We start from the raw sequence: 17930 nt of genomic DNA on the forward strand, positions 1-17930 counted from the left end.
GGAAAACCCCTAACCCTTACCATAAAGTTGTAAGTTTGGCCAAGAGAAGTTGCAAATTTGTAGATAAGATTGCAACTATCAGATAATCTTAGTCTCAAACCATTAGCATAGGTATGGAGAGGCAGGATGCCATAGAACAGGGTACTGATGATGTGCAGACAGCCCCTTGCAGCTCTAACTGGGTTGCTGCCTTCAGGGCTGCAGATCTCACTGCAGCAGTGGTGGTCACTACTGGAGGAAGAATGACAGGGTAACTGCAAGGGAAGACATGACAGCAGGAAGGAACACAGTGATAACACATCAGTATTTCCTCCCTCAGGCAGAGCTTTTCTCTGACAATGCCTGCACTGAACTGGGTAGCACCGCTGGCTGTGTGATACCTTACCCCACATGACGAGATGTCTCAGTACTTATTCAATTATCCACCTTCTCTGACCTGGGGAAAAGAGACTGCAGTGTTTGTAGGATGTCAGCTCTAATGCTGAAGTGCAGCTACTCAGAACTATCTAATAAGTGTACCTAGAAGGAGCAAAATTAAACAAAGAATTAAAAGGTTTTACACTGAAACAGGGGAAGTTCAGGTTAGATCTAAGGAAGAAGTTCTTTACTGTGAGGGTGGTGAGACGCTAGCACAGGTTGCCCAAAGAAGTTGTAAATGCTCCATCCCTGACAGTGTTCATGGCGAGGTTGAACAGAGCCTTGAGCAGTATGAAGAGAGGCTGAGAAAATTTGGGCTGTTCAGCCTGGAGAAGACAAGCTGCATGGAGACCTCAGAGCAGCCTTCCAGTATCTGAAGGGGGCCTAGAAGGATGCTGGAGGACTCTTCATCAGGGACTGTAGCATTGGACAAGGGGTGATGTGTTTAAAATGAAACAGGGCAAGTTGAAGTTAGGTCTAAGGAAGAAGTTCTTCACTGTGAGGGTGATGAGGCAGTGGCACAGGTTGCCCAAAGAAGTGGTGAATGCTCCATCCCTGGCAGTATTCAAGGCCAGGTTAGACAGAGCCTTGGGTGACATGGTTTAGTGTGAGGCATCCCTGCCCATGGCAAGGTGTTGGAACTGGATGATCTTAAGGTCCTTTCCAACCCTAACCATTCTGTGATGAATGCATCCAGGGTTCTTCAAAAATCTTACTCCCTAACCTCAAAAATCTTACTGCTTAATTATAAGGATTCTTTCTAGTAAAACTCATGTTGATAGAAGGAAATCTGCTCTGGTTGTAAAGAACAGTCAGAAAATCCTTCTCACATTCAGATTAATTTGTGCAACAGTGAAGGGTATCTACTGAATATCCAGGGGGTTTCTGTGTCAGCTAGTTGGTTCCTGTATCAGGCACCCTGCATGACAATGCATTCTTACCTTTAAGTTACATGGATGACAACCAGACCAGCAGGGACACATAAAATGTGTGGGGGCAGTGGCACACACAGCAGCTCTCAATACCTTACTGGTCACTTCTCATCTCGAATGTGGTGACCGTCATTGTTGCTACACTTACACTCCAGTGCCTAGCAATGCCTAGCTGTTGATGAGACTGGGTGAAAAGCAGACCTGTACCTGCATGTCTTACAGTCTAACAAAGCTCAGCAAGGAGAGAGGGAATTGACCTGTGTTGGAGGGAGAACAGAGCCTACTGAGTAGTAGTCAGTTATGTTCAGGTAGACAAGATCTGTCTTCTCTCAAGTGAAGAAGAATTTTAGCCTTAAGGTTTGTAAAACTTACTGCAGGACCTTACAAAAGTGTGTTCCAGCCTTGCTGTTGATCTGGTGCCTGCTGCACCAGGTAAGCTGTCAGCAGCACTTTTTCAGAAGCAGCAGCACTTTACCTAGCTTTTGCACTAGGGTGGTAATAGTGAATTATTAAACTCATGAATCAGTCAACATCTCCAGCTGTTACCTGCTGTAAGCAGCGAGACAGCTCAGCAGAGTTCATAGAGATGAAGAGGGAAGCTTAACAACAGCAACAGTTAGTGCTCCAAGGTTAGGCATTCTGGCAAATGTGCAGTATCTCTAACCAGGAGTGTTCCCTGAGCCTCTCCTAAACTGCTTGTGTGTCAGTGGCCAAGTTACAAGCAACTTGGTTAATGAGTTGTAACTGGGAACTGTTATTTTGAAGTTGCCAACAGGTCTGCCCTGAGCTAACTCAACTAATGAGAGCTGAATATCTCCCTAGACTACCTTGCTGAGAATGTGCAGCATCTCCTTCCCCTTTTTTTCTTAAACAATGTCCCTTGGCTGCAGACTGAGGAAGAGGGTCAGCCAGCTGACTGCACGCTCTTAAGATTTTTCAAGAGCAAAATGGGCTTAAACAGTTCATTATCAATTATACATCAGCTTAATTGGTTCATTTCCTGTAGGAAGAAAATATGCTCAGTTTGTGCACTGGGAATCCAGGAAGCAAACTGTTAAACATTTAAGGGGGTTGGGGGAGGAGAAATGCAACAAGTTACCATTAAATGAATTACTCTGTTTAAATCAGTTATCTTCTTTAATCCCCTTGGATTGTCTAATACTCAAGCTGTACTGGGTGCAAGGCTTAGAACTAACGCTGTGATGTTTTCCGTGTGATTGAGACTGAATATGTAGTTTGGGGAATTACTGCATGTAGTTGTTAAAAGGAATCAATGGCCTGGAATAGAATGCTTTCTGCTTTATCCTTCACTGCTGTGCAGCCCTTAATTTGACGTTCTCTGACATATTACAAACCATATAATATTCTCCTGGAGAACAGAGCTTGATAAGCCAGCAACATAACTGACATGGTTTGATTTTGTGTGAGCATACATGTACATGGGGATTTGGATTTGACTTGTCAGCTATCCCTGCATGGCTATCTGTTCTGTTACATAAGGGATGCTCCAAAACTTGCTTAAAAAGAAGCACTTGCAGCTCCAAATGAAATTTAGTGTTACTTTCGTGATGTTTCTTCAAGCTGGATTTTCCTTACTAGTAAAAAATAAATAAATATATATATTTTTATATATATATAAAAGAAGAAAGGAAAGAAAGAAAGAAAGAGAAAGAAAGAAAAAAAAAGATAAATAGCCCAAGGAAAGTTGAGGAAAGTAACACTTTGTCTGGATTCCTATTTACATTACTTGATAAGTAATGGGCTTCAAGTTGTTTTTGGTAATTTGGGGGTAAAGGTTTTCATGCTTTTAAAATATGCATCTTTGATGACCCACAATTTTGTCATCTACATTTGTTTTACTCAGTGACTACAAATGAGGTACTGCTCAGACATTGCGTAATTAGAATATTCCCACTAACCTGACACTGCACCCAGCTTCTCTCTGATGGTTATTTTATGCAAGACCATATGTCTCAGGGATTCTTTCTTTTCATTTAGCTAGGGGACAGGACAGCAACCTTCTCCCGGTCCCCTCCCCCCTTGCTCTTTGTGCAAGGCACTGCTGAGCAGTGTCAGGAAGTAGGCTGGACTTGGCAGCAAGCTGTAGTTAAGAGCACAGATGTTTGGCAACAGACAGAGGTAGCTTTAATAGCTGCTGTAGTTCCCTTGCTGTAACTTTGCTGGAGAGAATTACTGACATGTTGTTTCCTATGAAAGCACACGTTTCATTGCAAGTTAGCTTGGTTTGTCTTCTGTTTAGTGTGAGGTGGTTTGTTGCCTCATTGCTTTCCGCACAGATTAGCACTGGGGAAAAAAAATGTGAAAAGGTAGGGGTTGCTTTAACATGAGACACATGATGTGAGACCAGTCCATATATACAGCATGGAATTTAATTTTGCACATGGATCCCATGGGTTTTGTGTTTTGGGTTTGTTTTTGTTTTTTTTTAACACTCTTTTTTTTCATTAAGTTCAGATCATAATGAGATGCACCTTGGGATACAATCCAAAAGAATGCAAGATTTCACTTTGGAAATAAGTAGGGAGTTTAAACATTGATTGCTGCATGGAGAAGCTGGCCTGTCTAGAGCCTAGGGGGTGCTTTTGACTTAAAAATCCTGAGTATGATTAACGGCACAAAAGTGTAAACACTGAGAACAAGGTCTCTGCTTAGATTAATAATTTTCTCCTGTAACCTATGTCAGGTTTAAAGTTTACTCTTATCACGATATAAGGGGGCACAGCTCCCACTCAGATAGAAAAATACAGCTCTTGAATGAGAGAAACTGTAATGATACCAGCTTACAGACAGCCAAAGTTTTTCACCATCACATGTTCACTTTCACATACTGTGACATTCAGCGAATTCAATATGAAAAATGTTGATCTATTGACAGTGAGCATTACATTCTCTTAAAACAAAACTAGCAAATGAGTCCATTTTAATTAAACACCTCCTCCTTTACTTGCATTTCCTGTTTACTGTCTCAGCAACAGTGTGGGTGTATGAAGTTCTGAGTTACAGAAAAGAAAAACCAACCAAAAAAGAGGAATACAGCTGGCACTAGTACTTTGAAATGACTTACAGAAAAATAAAAACACATGGAAACATGAGTGCAGTCCATTCCTAGTTCAGCCAGTCAGCACAGAAGAATCATAGAAGCAAAATCATTTCCAGAACTAAACTAACTATCTGTGTGAGCTGAGCTTTGATAGGCCCTACTTGACTTGGGCTGGCCAGACACGCCACCAGCCCAACCTAGCTCAAAGCTACTAAACAAACAGAACTAGAACACTATTTTCAATATTCATTCTTCTGAGGAGTTTCACCACTCCATGCTAGGACAAATCTCAAGAACGTATTAATTTACCAAAGAAGGGACTAACTCAAGAGCATTTGTCCACATACTCCAAGAACTTCACACAACCCCAGCCCAGAAACCCTAAACTCCACTTACAACTCCACAGCAACTGTGATCCTGTCCACTTCGGATCAACACTTACTGGGAGTCAAAAGATGTAGGCAATCCCAGTCAGTAAAGAACCCAGTAAACTTGAGCATCACACTTGACAGTTGTAACAGGCTTTGTCTATGTGCACAGATCCCACTGAGACTAGTAATGGTAAAGGTAATTTGAAGTGCTGCTATGTGATGAGTGCCCTCTCAGACATTGTTTTGAGTTAGCTGTTGCCTGTGCCATCATCCCTTCCTGCAGCCCTTCTTTCAGTACATTTTATCAAACAAAGTAGCTGTGTTTGGCAATAGCAATTACAAGATTGTGGGTGACTAACTGGAGCATGGTTGCCAATATGTCTTGATCGAGGGTGGAAGCGAAGGAGATGCAGCATTTTGTGATGCAGGTTTCATGGTTAACTGAGAGGTCCTTGGCACAGTACATGAGGAGAACCACATTCTCTTCACATGTCGCAATATGAACAATTTTAATTATGTTGTGGTTTACCGTAGTTCTTATCTGCTTTCCTCATGGTTGTAATTTGCTCACTAGATGTTGTGTTTAGAGCATCCCTAGAGAAAAGGATAAACCCCACATTTGGAAGGAAGAGAAGAAAGAAAATGGGACGGAAACCCCCCAGAATTTACTGTTAGACTACCATCTAAGGGTGGGTTTTTTTGTGCTGTTTTGCCATCTTTCTGAATTGAGAAACACACATTTTGCAGTGAGTGTACACATGAATGGCTGGCAATGTATCAGTAGGCCATGCTCCAGGCACAAGCCCCGGTGCACTGAGCAGGAGCTACTACTGCTGTGAATGTAGTTTTGCACACAGACTGTGCAAAAAGTGAAGTGATTATATTGCGCTGCCAGCATTATTTGCACATGTCTTGCCATATGTGGGTATAGCAAGTATTTTGTTTTAAAGGTGAACATTTTCTTTCTCTTTAAAAGAGAAAGGAAAGGTTCTGGAAGTAGCAAGTTAGAGGCATTTATTTTCTTACAATACATGCACTTCTGTTCACAGAACCACACGCCTTCCTCTGTAAAGAGCCAAGCTGGCCTGATGTGGGTTTGGCAGCAGTTCACTGTTATGCTGGTGTTTTTACTGGGAATCAAACACCTTACATCCAGATAACGTTTTCTATTGTCACAACAGTAGACTTAAAAATAGTGATAGGGGTTCAGTAGTTAATTCAGCTGTGCTGATGACCTGTCCCAAATCCTGACCTCAGTGTGCAGTTCCAGGGAGGAACACATGCCACGTGAGTTATGATTTATAGTGCTGACTGCTGCCAAAACCTTCCTAACTGCATACTGGGGCTAAGCAAAACCAAATGGTGCTGGGAAATAACTTGACACTTAGCGTATTTTGTTAATTGTTGATGTACAGTTGGGTTGCTCCATGGCTTGTTGCTGCTGCATTGTTCTCACCGTTTCTTGGAACATGAAATTCATTAAATTGCTGGAAGGGAAAGTTGTTTCAGCCTGCATGTAATGCTATACCTCATGGTACAGCTCTGTTCCACAGTATGTTCTGAGTGCATGGTAGTCAAAATACTTACAAAGCTGCAGTGCTGCTTTACTGTTTGAGTTCCAAGAACCTTTAAGAGGCAGTAGCCAAGGTGAAAAGTGAGTCCATGCTGAGCTGGGCCCAGTGTGTGACAATTTTAAGAGGTACTGGAAGATGCAGAAGGCATGTTTTCGATGGGAAGAAATGTTTGCATAAAGCAGGGGCAACATTTATGACAAGGCAAAATTTATAAACAGAGGTGGAGCTTGCAAAGCCTGTAAGCACTAGTGTGCCTTGTATCATCTTGTGATTTGGCTGCCTTTTTGCTGTTTATTGCAGGGACATCTGCCTTTTCTATGCTAATGTAATTATTTGTGTAGGTGTATTGTTTCTGAAGCTTAAATCTGACAAAACATGATTCTGTTTTTCAGTTCAGACACATAGAAGTCAGAAACCAAGAGCATTTCTGTAAAACGTCTCTAATTGAATTAAATGTTTTATTAATTACAAAAATGCTAAACCACATGTTTAGGAAGGGTAGTCGGGCACTGCAGCTCAAGTCAGTGAGTCTACAGCAAGGGAGAATTTGCTTTTGAGTGCTCATGTCTCAGATGCTTTTATTCTGGTTTCTGTTTTCAGAAGTAGTCCTGAGTGAATAACTTGCATTACTGAGAAGTGCTATGGAAATTGTACAGTATCCATTCATTTAATAGCTGTAAGATGTGATTTCACCAAAAGCCTTAGAGGCTTCTCTGTTTTCCAGCAGTCCTCAGGAGCTGTGCTGAGCGGGGTGTTCATAAGAACATAAGCTGCCTTCGTACGCTTGTTACTGAGGTAGCTGTTGTAATAACTGTAGAAAACAGCATGACAACGTTTTTAATCTTAGCTGCTCGGCTGGTGCTACTGCAATATGGCAGTGAAGTAACAAATACTGTATATGGAGGAGCTACAGAAAAGGGTTTCCTCAGCAGTCTGTTGTTTTGTTGTTTGCTGTTAAACAAGAGGAAGTTTGGGACCTGAATTTCATGTCTCTTTTTTTTTGAGTACAAGAGACAACCTTGAGGAGCAGAAATCTCTTTCCTTCTCTTTCTAGCAGCCACACATAGAATCACAGAATGGTTTGGGTTGGAAAGGACCTTAAGATCACCTAGTTCCAACCTCCAAACATGTTTCCTAACAAGTGTTAAACTGACAAGCTCACAGCTGTGTTCATTATAGTTGGACTTTGTCTTAAAGGTCTTTTCCAACCTAGTTGATTCTATGATGTGACCCTCTCCACTTTGAGTAGCCTCTATGTGTAGAACTGGTGTTCTGCACAGCACAGTTCAGTCTCACACTTTGAGGAGCTACTCAGTAGATCCTTGTCATGGTTAAAGCCCAGCTGGTAACTCAGAACCACGCAGCTGCTCGCTGATTCCCCCACCTTCTTCCTCCCCCAACTCCTGGAGGAATGGGAAGGAGAAATGAAAGAATGTAACTCCCACGTGTTGAGATAAGACCAGTCCAGTAACTAAGGTATAACACAAATCACTGCTGCTACCACCAGTAATAATAACGATAAGGGAAATAACAAGGGAAGAGAATACAACCGCTCACCACCTGCTGACTGATATCCAGCCCGACTTGAGCGGTGATTTGGGCCTTCTGGGTAACTCCCCCCAGTTTCTGGGCCTTCTGGGTAACTACCCCCAGTTTCTATACTGGGCATGACATGCTGTGGTATGGAATACCGCTTTGGTTAGTTTGGGTCAGGTGTCCTGTCTCTGCTTCCTCGTGGCTTCTTGTGCCCCTCCTCCCTAGCAGAGCATGAGACTGAAAAGTCCTGGATCAGGGTAAGCATTACTTAGCAACAACTAAAACACTGTTGTGTTATCAGCATTGTTCTCAGATTAAAGTCAAAACCACAGCTCTGCACCAGCTACTAAGAAGGAGAAAAATGACTGCTACTGCTTAACCCAGGACACTAAGGCAATTTATAGTCTTATTTAAATTTATTTTATGTCAGCAGACGTGTTTAACTAGGCTATCCAAGTATAGCCTTATATAGTGATCATACCTACTTGCATTGTAGGCAGCAGGTTTCTAAATAATGAATTTGCATTTGATTATCCTGAACTGGGAATGAAAGGATGTCATACAATTTTTCATAGAGGTGATTTTGATCTTGCTGACTCTTCAGCCCAGGTTTCCACAGCAAAATAATTCAGAGATTTTAAAAGGAGTGGGAGGGGCTGGTGTGGAGGGGGGAGGTGAAGTTGTATGCATGTTTTGGTTTCTATGTTGCCATTGATAGATGTGCTTGTGTAACACACAACTGGAGCTCCCTTAAAAGCTGTTACTGTTGGGATGGATCAGATCCCCCCTCTTGGACTGCAGAAGTGGCAAGGGTACTAGATTTCAGCTCTGCATACATACTGTGTATGAGCCCAGGGCTTAACCATTTAACTGTGTGGTGAAACACCAGCATCTTGAAAAGGAGAAGTTGGATAACTAACATGAACCTTGGAAAATCCCTCATGAGCTGTTAGTAAAAGATGATTTCAGTGTGGTACTAGAAGTGATGAAACAGGAACAGTCCTGATCTAGAGATGAGGGCTTATTGAATAATGAAGATGGGTCATGAGGCAAAATGGCTAAGATGCTTTCTTTTCCTAAAAGAAAGAGAATAGCTTTTTATTGGAATGCAGTGTGCTAGCTTGGAAGAAACAGCTTTCATGGGAACAGTGAGGAAAAAAAAAGATTAAAACAGATAGATAGAAAAAAGTGAGAGCCAGAGCAGGAAAAGAAGAAAGACTCCCAAGTTTCTATACATCATTTCAAGATGTGAAAGTATGTTCTCCTCTGCCACGAGTGGTGATTGCTTGGAAAATATTTTCACGTTTGGCATTGTGAGAGCTAAATAACAAGTTACCATATTGTTGTGAGCCAAATCATTCAGAGTGGTGGCATGTGGTACAGTTAACGGGATTTGACCCTTTGCACCAATGCTCTGATTTCAAAATCAGAAAAAAATAATCAGTAAATCAGTATTTTATTTTGCACATAATAGTCCTTCTCCCCCTTGCAACCCCTGCCCCAAACTGCGTAACACTGCCTCTCTCCACACTGAGCTAAGAATCACAAAGCTAAGTCCTTTTTAGGAATTGTGATGAGAACCTCAGCTAATATAAACTGGCCAACTTGGAGCTACATTCGTTCCAAAGTTCTCTCTTGCTGTGTCTCATCCAAAAGTGTGTGCCTGCAAGGGCTCTCTTTTAAAATACTCCTTAATGTTTATAAATGGGGTTTTAAGGGCTGAAAAAGATGATTTGTGCACAACAGTTTGTGGGGAAACAGGTGATATGAGGAGTGTTAAATGAGGCAGGCTATTCTTTTCCTTGGAGCTTGGCATGTTTTTTGTCAGCATAATGACAAATATATTCTTGTTTCTACTGGGCCTAGATTTCTAGCAGGCCTAGATTGCTGTGGGGCAACAGAAATCACTAGCAGTGATGAATAGGCAAAGTAAACAAGAGAGATGTACTTAATGCAGGGAATGAGGAGTTAAGGGTAAGACAGAGTTGCATTTACTGACGTTCAGCCAGCTCATGAGCAGTCACAATTCTGGCAAATGGAAGTAGAGGGGGAATGGAAACAGGACTTTCTACTATGTACCTGATTACAAGGCCCTGAATCGATTCCATGCAGTAGTATATATGAATGTCTCCTAAGACCATATGACTTATTACAGGGAAAGCTATATACAGACATCACAAAAGTTTTCTGAGAGAATAACGTAAAACCATTGGGGAAAAAAAATAAAATCACACATTACCATGGAAAGGTAGAAGGAAGTTGTGGATTATGTGTATAATTCTACATACTTAAAGAGACTCATTCCCCCTTAGTTAGCAGGAATCCCATTACCTGCTTAGGGAGGGGAATTAACATTTCTGTCATAGGTGTCACATCTTCCTCCTGGACAACAGTAATAAGTAAGAGATAAGCCCTGCTGTGGGACTGAGATCCTGGCAGTGGGAAGAGAAAGTGATCTCACCATCAGAATCCAGCAGCAGTTGTAGTCAGACAAGCTTTGAATGGAAACTGAAGTGGTCTGCAGCACCTGGTTGATATTCATGCCTCCTCTTGACCATGGATAATGTGATCGCTCTGTGTTTGTAAACAGTAAAATGTGACTTGGCTGAAACTAAGGGTAGCATCTGAGACCTCCAGAAGTACAAATCTGTCAAAGGTGCTAGTTCCTCCTTTCTCTTGCATGCCATCCTTTGCATTTCCAAGTCACCTTTAAGAGTATTTTATCCCAGCCTTTTGGAATCATGTTCCTTGACTGACTGGAGAATCAAAGCAGGCTGGTATGGCAGTGAAAAAACCTCTGTCCTACGGAGAGCAGCATGTCAAGAGCACTGTGCATTCTTGCTCTGCTTTACAGAGGGCATGATGCCAGTACTTGGAATAATGTGCACTTGGCTTGACCTGCAGATCATTGGAAGACTGCTTTTGACTGGATTAACTTTTGGATCAGGCTCCTTGTGACTAATTTTTGGCTTGAAGTTTAGGATTGGGGTTCCTGGAAAATTAGGTTAGGGATCTGGACAGAAATTTAAACACAAATATCAGACATCATTGTTTTCAAGACTGCCTTAGATTTAACAAGCTAATCCAAATCTTCTGAACTCCTAGGAGACTTGCCTGTTCATGTCCACAGAAGTTCTGCATGGTCAAGGCAATGCCCTACAAAATGAGACTTCGGCTTATCAAACCTGTGGCTGTGCACATCGTTCTTCTAGGAACAAGTGTTTGGTGAAATCATATTTCTCACTGAAATAGCATGCAGACCTATCTGTGACTTTTTTCTTTCTTTACGATAGGTTTTGAAGCAGTCATGCACTGAGATTTTATATTTGGAGCCATCCAGTGTCTGCGTAGGAGGTGAGTTCCTATAATGTTAAAATAATATTTGATTATTATGGCATGGATTTCCTTACAGGTCTTCCTTACAGGTCTCTAGAATAAAACATCTGCATTTAAAAAATCCTCAAGGAATTAAAGAAAGAACAGATCCTTCCCTGTTGCGTAATTTTTCTCCTCAGAAGAGGAGTCTTCCAGGGCCTTCTCTCATAGTTTCGGTAATACATATGGAAGATTTGTCCATGGGACCTAATGAAATCCATTTGTGGGTCCTTAAGGAGCTGGCGAATGAAGTCCATCATATTTGAAAAATCATGGCAGATAGGTGAAGTTCCAATGACTGGAAAAAGGGAAATATAACCCCCATTTTCAAGAAGGGGAAAATGGATGACCCAGGGAACTACAGACCAGTCAGTCTCACCTCTGTGCCTGGCAAAATCTTGGAGCAGATTCTCCTGGAAGGCATGCTAAGGCACATGAAAATCAACAAGGTGACTGGTGACAGCCAGCATGGCTTTACTAGGGGGAAATCCTGTCTGACCAATTTGGTGGCTTCCTATGATGGGGCTACAGAACTGATGGACAGGGGTGGAGCAGTTGACGTCATCTACCTGGATTTGTGCAAAGCGTTCAACACTGTCCCACATGACATCCTTGTCTCTAAATTGGAGAGACATCAATCTGATGGACGGACCACTCTGTGGATAAACTGGCTGGACCGGCATGGTTCAACATCTTTGTCACTGACATGGACAGTGGGATTGAGAGTGCTCTCAGCAAGTTTTCTGATGACATCAAGCTGTGTGGTTTGGTTGATACACTGGAGGGAAGGAATGCCATCCAGAGGGACCTTGACACACTTGTGAGGTGGGCTGATGCCAACCTCATGAAGTTTAACCATGCCAAGTGCAAGGTCCTACACCTGGGTTGGAGCAATCTCAGGCACAGCTACGGGTTGGGCAGAGAAGAGTTTCAGAGCAGCCCTGCAGAGAAGGACTTGGGGGTGTTGGTTGATGAGAGACTGAACATGAGCCAGCTTCAGTGTGTGCTCACAGCCCAGGAACCAGCCATATCCTGGGTTGAATCAAAAGGAGCGTGACCAGCAGGTAGAAGGAGGTGATCCTGCTCCTCTACTCTGCTCTTGTGAGACCTCACTTGCAGTATTGTGTGCAGTTCTGATGTCCTCAGCATAAAAAGGACATGGAACTGTTGGAACAAGTCCAGAGGAGGGCCACGAGGATGATCAGGGGACTGGAGCACCTCCCATATGAAGACAGGCTGAGAAAGTTGGGGCTGTTCAGCCTGGAGAAGAGAAGGCTGTGTGGAGCCAGTATCTGAAGGAGGCCTATAAGGATGCTGGACAGAGACTATTTATTAGGGGCTGTAGTGACAGGACAAGGGGTAACGGGCTGAAACTTAAACAGCAGAGGTTTAGACTGGATCTAAGGAAGAAATTCTTTACTGTGAGGGTGGTGAGGTACTGGAATGGGTTGCCCAGGGAGGTAGTGAATGCTCCATCCCTGGTGGTGTTCAAGACCATGTTGGATGAACCCTTGAGTGACATGGTTTAGTGTGAGGTGTCCCTGCCTATGGCAGGGGGGTTGGATCTCAAGGTCCTTTCCAGCCCTAAGTATTTGTCATGGTTTGAGCATGTTTTGAGGGTGTTTTTGTTCAAGGTTTTTTCCAGCCAGGTGGAGGAGGGGAGGCCGGGAGGAAGGAGAGACAGGACACCTGATCCAGGCTAGCCAATGAGGTATTCCATACCATAGCACGTGATGCCCAGGATGCAGCTGGGAAAGAGAGCTGGAAGGGTGGAGCTCTGGAGGAAAATGGAGGAGGGAGCACGCGGTGCTCGGCCGGGCAGGGTGGAGTGAGTTATGGGTCAGTGGCTGGTGGGGTGTTGTATTCTCTTCACTTGTTATTGGCTGTATCATTATTATTTGTAGTGGTAATGGCAGTGGTGATTCTGTGTTATGCCTTAGCTATTAAACCGTTCTTATCTCAATCCGTGGGGGCTACATTCTTTGGATTCTCCTTCCTAACTCTCAGGGAGTTGGGGGACTTGGTTTAAACCACGACAGTATTCTATGATTCTAAATTGAGAGGCATTTATCTGGCTTTCTACCCTTAGTCATGCCCTCATATTCAGAGCTATGGAACTTATCTGTGACACTTGCATACTATCATGGTTTTAAGTTTGAGAATCCTGTTAACATATACGTTCATATAAACACATGACAATATTTCTAGTAACCTGATCGGTAAGTCTGTGGAGTTTAAGCAGTAAAGAATTTAACTGCATTTTTGTGCAGCGAGGCAAAATAAATTTATTAAGTAGAAGAGTTGCACAAAATTTTAAGGGCTGGTCTGCCTTCTGGGTTTTACAATCCACAGATAGTTTGAGACCAATCCAAATCAGGGAGTTGCAAAACCTCCTTATTTTAATGTTTCTGTAACAACATGGATTGTTTCAATGAAACTGATGGCCTTGATAAACAAACCATTTTCACTCCTCCTCTGCACAACTCACAAATAGCATGGCCCTTCCACAGCCTCCAGAGAAATAGCACTAAGGAGAAGTGTTTTCTTCACCTGGCACTTGAAGTCAGCCTGAGCCAGGTCTGGGGAGTCTTCTGATTATGAGACCTAGATTTCTCATTTATCACTGAAAGATTGTTTCTTACTGTGTAACTGAGCCCCAGATCCTGTTGACAGTCAGAATTAACCTCCATTTCAGTAGGGCTCCCTAAGTGATTAAGATCTGGGAACAAATCTGAATTTTTCCTATAGTGACCTAACTGATGAATGCAGTACCAGGGGCCACTTAAAGAAAAGAGGCCCAAATAAGTTTTAAGCATTGCTGTGTTGTGCTTCATTTATTGTAAGCTGTATTGAAATTCTTGCCTAACTTACTGCAGTGCACTAAATTAGTGATTTGGGGTTTTTGCTTTTCTCTCCAGAGGAATTTCAGGTTGTTCTTAGAGGAAGTGGCTTAACCCTTGGAGGCAAAACTGATGGCATTAGTTGTACCTATCAAGTGAACGGAACTACAATTTGTAAGTATTCATGTCAGATATTATCTGCCTTGTTATTTCCCAGTATGTGATTTATTTTGCTTCTCATTACCTCATTTAATTAAAATCCAAAGAGAAAAATATCAAAGTGGAGGAAAACAGGAAAGACTCTGAGGATTAGTAAAAGGGTGAAAGTTATTTCACATTTTGCCTAGTGGCTTGAATTTGCTACTGCTGGCCATAAGCTGTAAACTGTGCCTGGTGTTTGGCAGCCCAGCTGACCATGTGAATTAACATGGTGATAAATAGCTTCTGATGTTCAAGTAAGCAGATACTTGCTGATGGAAAAACATGACCACAGAGTGTATCAACTGAGTGCCCCTTCTTGTAAGAAGACCCAAGCCAAGATGCAGGCTCTCATCATGATTCCAAAAGGCACTCTTTTGTTACGTTCAGCTGCCTTGTTGACCTGGAGCATCTCTGCCTGCTCTCTCTGGTGTACTAGAAGTATAGCCATTGTGCTGTTTGGTTCAGGGGCTTGGCAGGTCATGAATGCCCCTCTGTGACATGGAGTTAGTCCTCTTCCTGGAGCTCCTGCAGCAGCACTGAATAAGGCCAAGTCAGAATAGTTGGTACTATTTTGTCCCTATGTCACTGGGAAATTCTACTGAGTGGAGTGTTGTAGAAGGTAGAAAACCTCAAAAGTAATTGAGAAGTAGCGTGCAGACTATCTTCATCTTGATCTCTGGTTAAGTAAGTATGCTCATAGGGAATGTAACTTTCATCAAAAGACTGTGGACTTCGTCTTGTCTTGCTCAGTGCATTAACTCACCCCAGGGCAGATAAAAAGTCATGCTGGAATTTGGGTTAGTGTCCTTGTACTGCTCTGTTCCCTGAACTGGCACAAGGTAGGTGATGGTGAACGAAAAGCCATTAATAGAAACCTCTGCCATTTTTTTATACTAAGGAACTGAATTGAATGGCTAGTATAAGTACATTCTATTTCTTGCTCTAAGTAGTACCTTTTAGAAGCAAACTGGACTAGAAAGAAAAAATCCAACTAATTTTTTCCCTCCCTGCTGTCTGATTTTTATATTAGTCTGTCTTAAATTCCTCCCTGGTAGCACATGTGTTTCCAGTACATTTTCTTCCTCACTCTGGATATCATATATATTTGAACAGGCTGCCAATCTGTCTTGCCTGTTAAACATCTAAAATAATTTTGAAGAAGAACAGTAATTATGGATAAAGGCAACCTGTGTAAAGAAATTCGGCTTGCTTCAATTTCCCTTTAGATGTAATTGTCACCTTCATTTCCTATGTTAAACTATAGTTTGCTTACTTTAACTTGCTGCATAAATTAGCTTCAAAAAGAGCTGCAGTTTGCAGTGGGGCAAAATGAGTGCTGCAGTGGTATATTTTTCATCACTCTGGACCTTGCTTACTTGGAGAAGTGGGGAAACAGTCTTACTCAGTTCCAGATGAATAGAAGTCATCTCACACTATCTAGGTTAAATAGCTGAGACATCAGATATCTGACCTGAAGATAATTCAGACTGAGATTTCAACTGAAGTGGCTGTTTTACAAGTCCTCAGAACTCCTCAGTTCTATTCCTGCTTTGCTCCTGACTTGTTGGTTACCATGAGCAGTCACTTATCTACACCCCAGTCTGTCTATTTGGGAAATAAAAGCAATAGCACATACGTTCTTTACATGGGTGCTTTGAGGCTTGCATCAACAAAGTTATATTTGTAGTGGCATCTGTACCATTCAGGATCTTCTGGTGGGGTGCTTTAAAGTACTGCTGGAGATAAGGACCTGTAGAACACAAGGAGGGATTTTGCCATATTCTGTAAGCATCACAAGTGTAAACTTCCTCTGTCCTGCTGGTGGGTGTTATTGCCAAACTACAGGTATTACCATTATTTAATAATAGTGCTAGCAGCATATACTGAATAGGCTTTCAGTACTTAAAGATTGGTAGGTTGAAGTGCTGTCTGACTTCAGGGCTGTGCTGTGCCACCAAGGATGTACCCTAGGAACTGGGATTTTTATGTGCTCTGTGCTACAAGCAAGGGACTCATTGTGGACAGTGTCCGGAGGAAGCTGTCAAGGATGGGCTGAAATCCTGAGCACAGACTGTAAGACAGGGAAGTTCACTTGGTTACACCTGCAGGAAAGGAAGAATGGCCAAAGTAATTGCGAAATATGGGCTGCTGCAGGGCTGAAAATAGTAAGTTGGACTGTCCCAATCCACTGAAAAGAAGAGGCAGCATGCTTTGCATTCTGCCATAGATCTGTTGTGAAGTATTAGGAGAATGGTTCTCACTGTGAACATTTCTCAGGCGTGGAACAGGCTACCTAGGCAGCCTTTTACCAGCTTAGATGAGTGTCACTGAAGAATGTCTGAGGCATGTCACTGTCTTTAAATGACCTTTTAAAACGTTTTCTCACTTGTATTTCTCCAATTCTCTGACTTTTAAGTCTTTTATAATTGTACTGCACATGTACATCTGTTTTGCCATCACAGAAATAACTATTATTGGACAGGATGAAGCCCCAAGTACTTGCTAGCATCTGAAGTGAGATTTTCCAACCAGATCTCAGTGCTGCCTTTTTTTCCTCCCCCTCGGCTTCAGGAAAGGGTGCTCTAGAGCACACGGAGGGAGGAGAGTAGCACACTGATGTATTTGTGTGCATGCTGCAGCATGAAAACACAATCTGTTGTATGGGATCTTGCCAGAGACCTGCTACTACCCACCCAGATTCTCATTGTCGGCAGTGGACAACGGCAAATGTTTAGGGAGTAGCAGAGGAAGGAAATAGGGAAGTGTGATCCTTCCCCTTATAGGTAAGCTTGTTCTGTACAGCTTTGTGTTGGGCTCAGAGCAAGGCTAGAAGAGACCAGTGGAGCTGGGATGGATGGACTAAAAGGTAAGAAGGGCCATTTGAGCAGTAGCAGGAGGAAGGAGATGGTCTCAAGAAAAGGAAAATTGTTCATGTGTCATTGCATTCTTCTCTACAAAATGCTGGCAGTCTCTCAGAAGAACCCTCACTATATGAAGGCATAACAGAGGGTATTGCATGAGAATGTACTTCCATGTCAGAGTTCCCCTGACTGATAGCAATGAGGCCAGCCTCAGAGCAAATCCTTATTTTGTCAGTTCTTCTGGTTTTGAAAGATGCATTTGGCATGTTTCTCTTTTTGCATTTATAAGGAACCATTACCAAATGCTGGAAAGGAAACCTGCCAAATGTAGCTGTGGGATAGAAAAATAATCTATGAAACATACCATTAAGACAAAAACATATGGCAATGTGCTAATCCCTCTTCCCCACCTCACAACTAGCCCCAAATCTAGGCCAAGCAGTCAGTGCAGAATATAGCACGTAAGAAAAGCTCATTTATGCTAACAGCTCCTCCTTCAGCTGCCCCTGCACTCCTTGTCTATCTGCCCATTCCATAAATGCAGGACAGTCATCTCCATATTTATCTGCTCTTATCCCTTAATCAGGAAATAGTCCATGCTTGCAGGGGCAGCTCTAGTACAGAAATTCACTGTCCTGCCATGGGAAAGTTTGGGAGGATGGTTCTGCACACAGGAGCAGTTTTTTTCCCAGCCTACCAAATGCATGAGGTAAAGAGCACCCACCTCTCCTCTTCACAACTGCAGAAAGGGTGTGCTCTGCT

At 42.6% G+C, this 17930-nt stretch overlaps 1 protein-coding gene across 1 annotated transcript in view; it reads left to right on the top strand.

The window, feature by feature from the left end:
- Positions 1-17930, top strand: part of ANTXR2 (ANTXR cell adhesion molecule 2) — a 103982-nt gene that overhangs the window by 16803 nt on the left and 69249 nt on the right. The window contains exons 8-9 of the mRNA XM_031044736.2: positions 11185-11245; positions 14185-14280. Of these exons, the coding sequence (XP_030900596.1) occupies positions 11185-11245; positions 14185-14280 (157 nt within the window). The remainder of the gene's footprint in view (positions 1-11184; positions 11246-14184; positions 14281-17930) is intronic.

This window comes from Melopsittacus undulatus, chromosome 5 (assembly GCF_012275295.1).
Source record: "Melopsittacus undulatus isolate bMelUnd1 chromosome 5, bMelUnd1.mat.Z, whole genome shotgun sequence".
Taxonomy (NCBI): domain Eukaryota; kingdom Metazoa; phylum Chordata; class Aves; order Psittaciformes; family Psittaculidae; genus Melopsittacus; species Melopsittacus undulatus.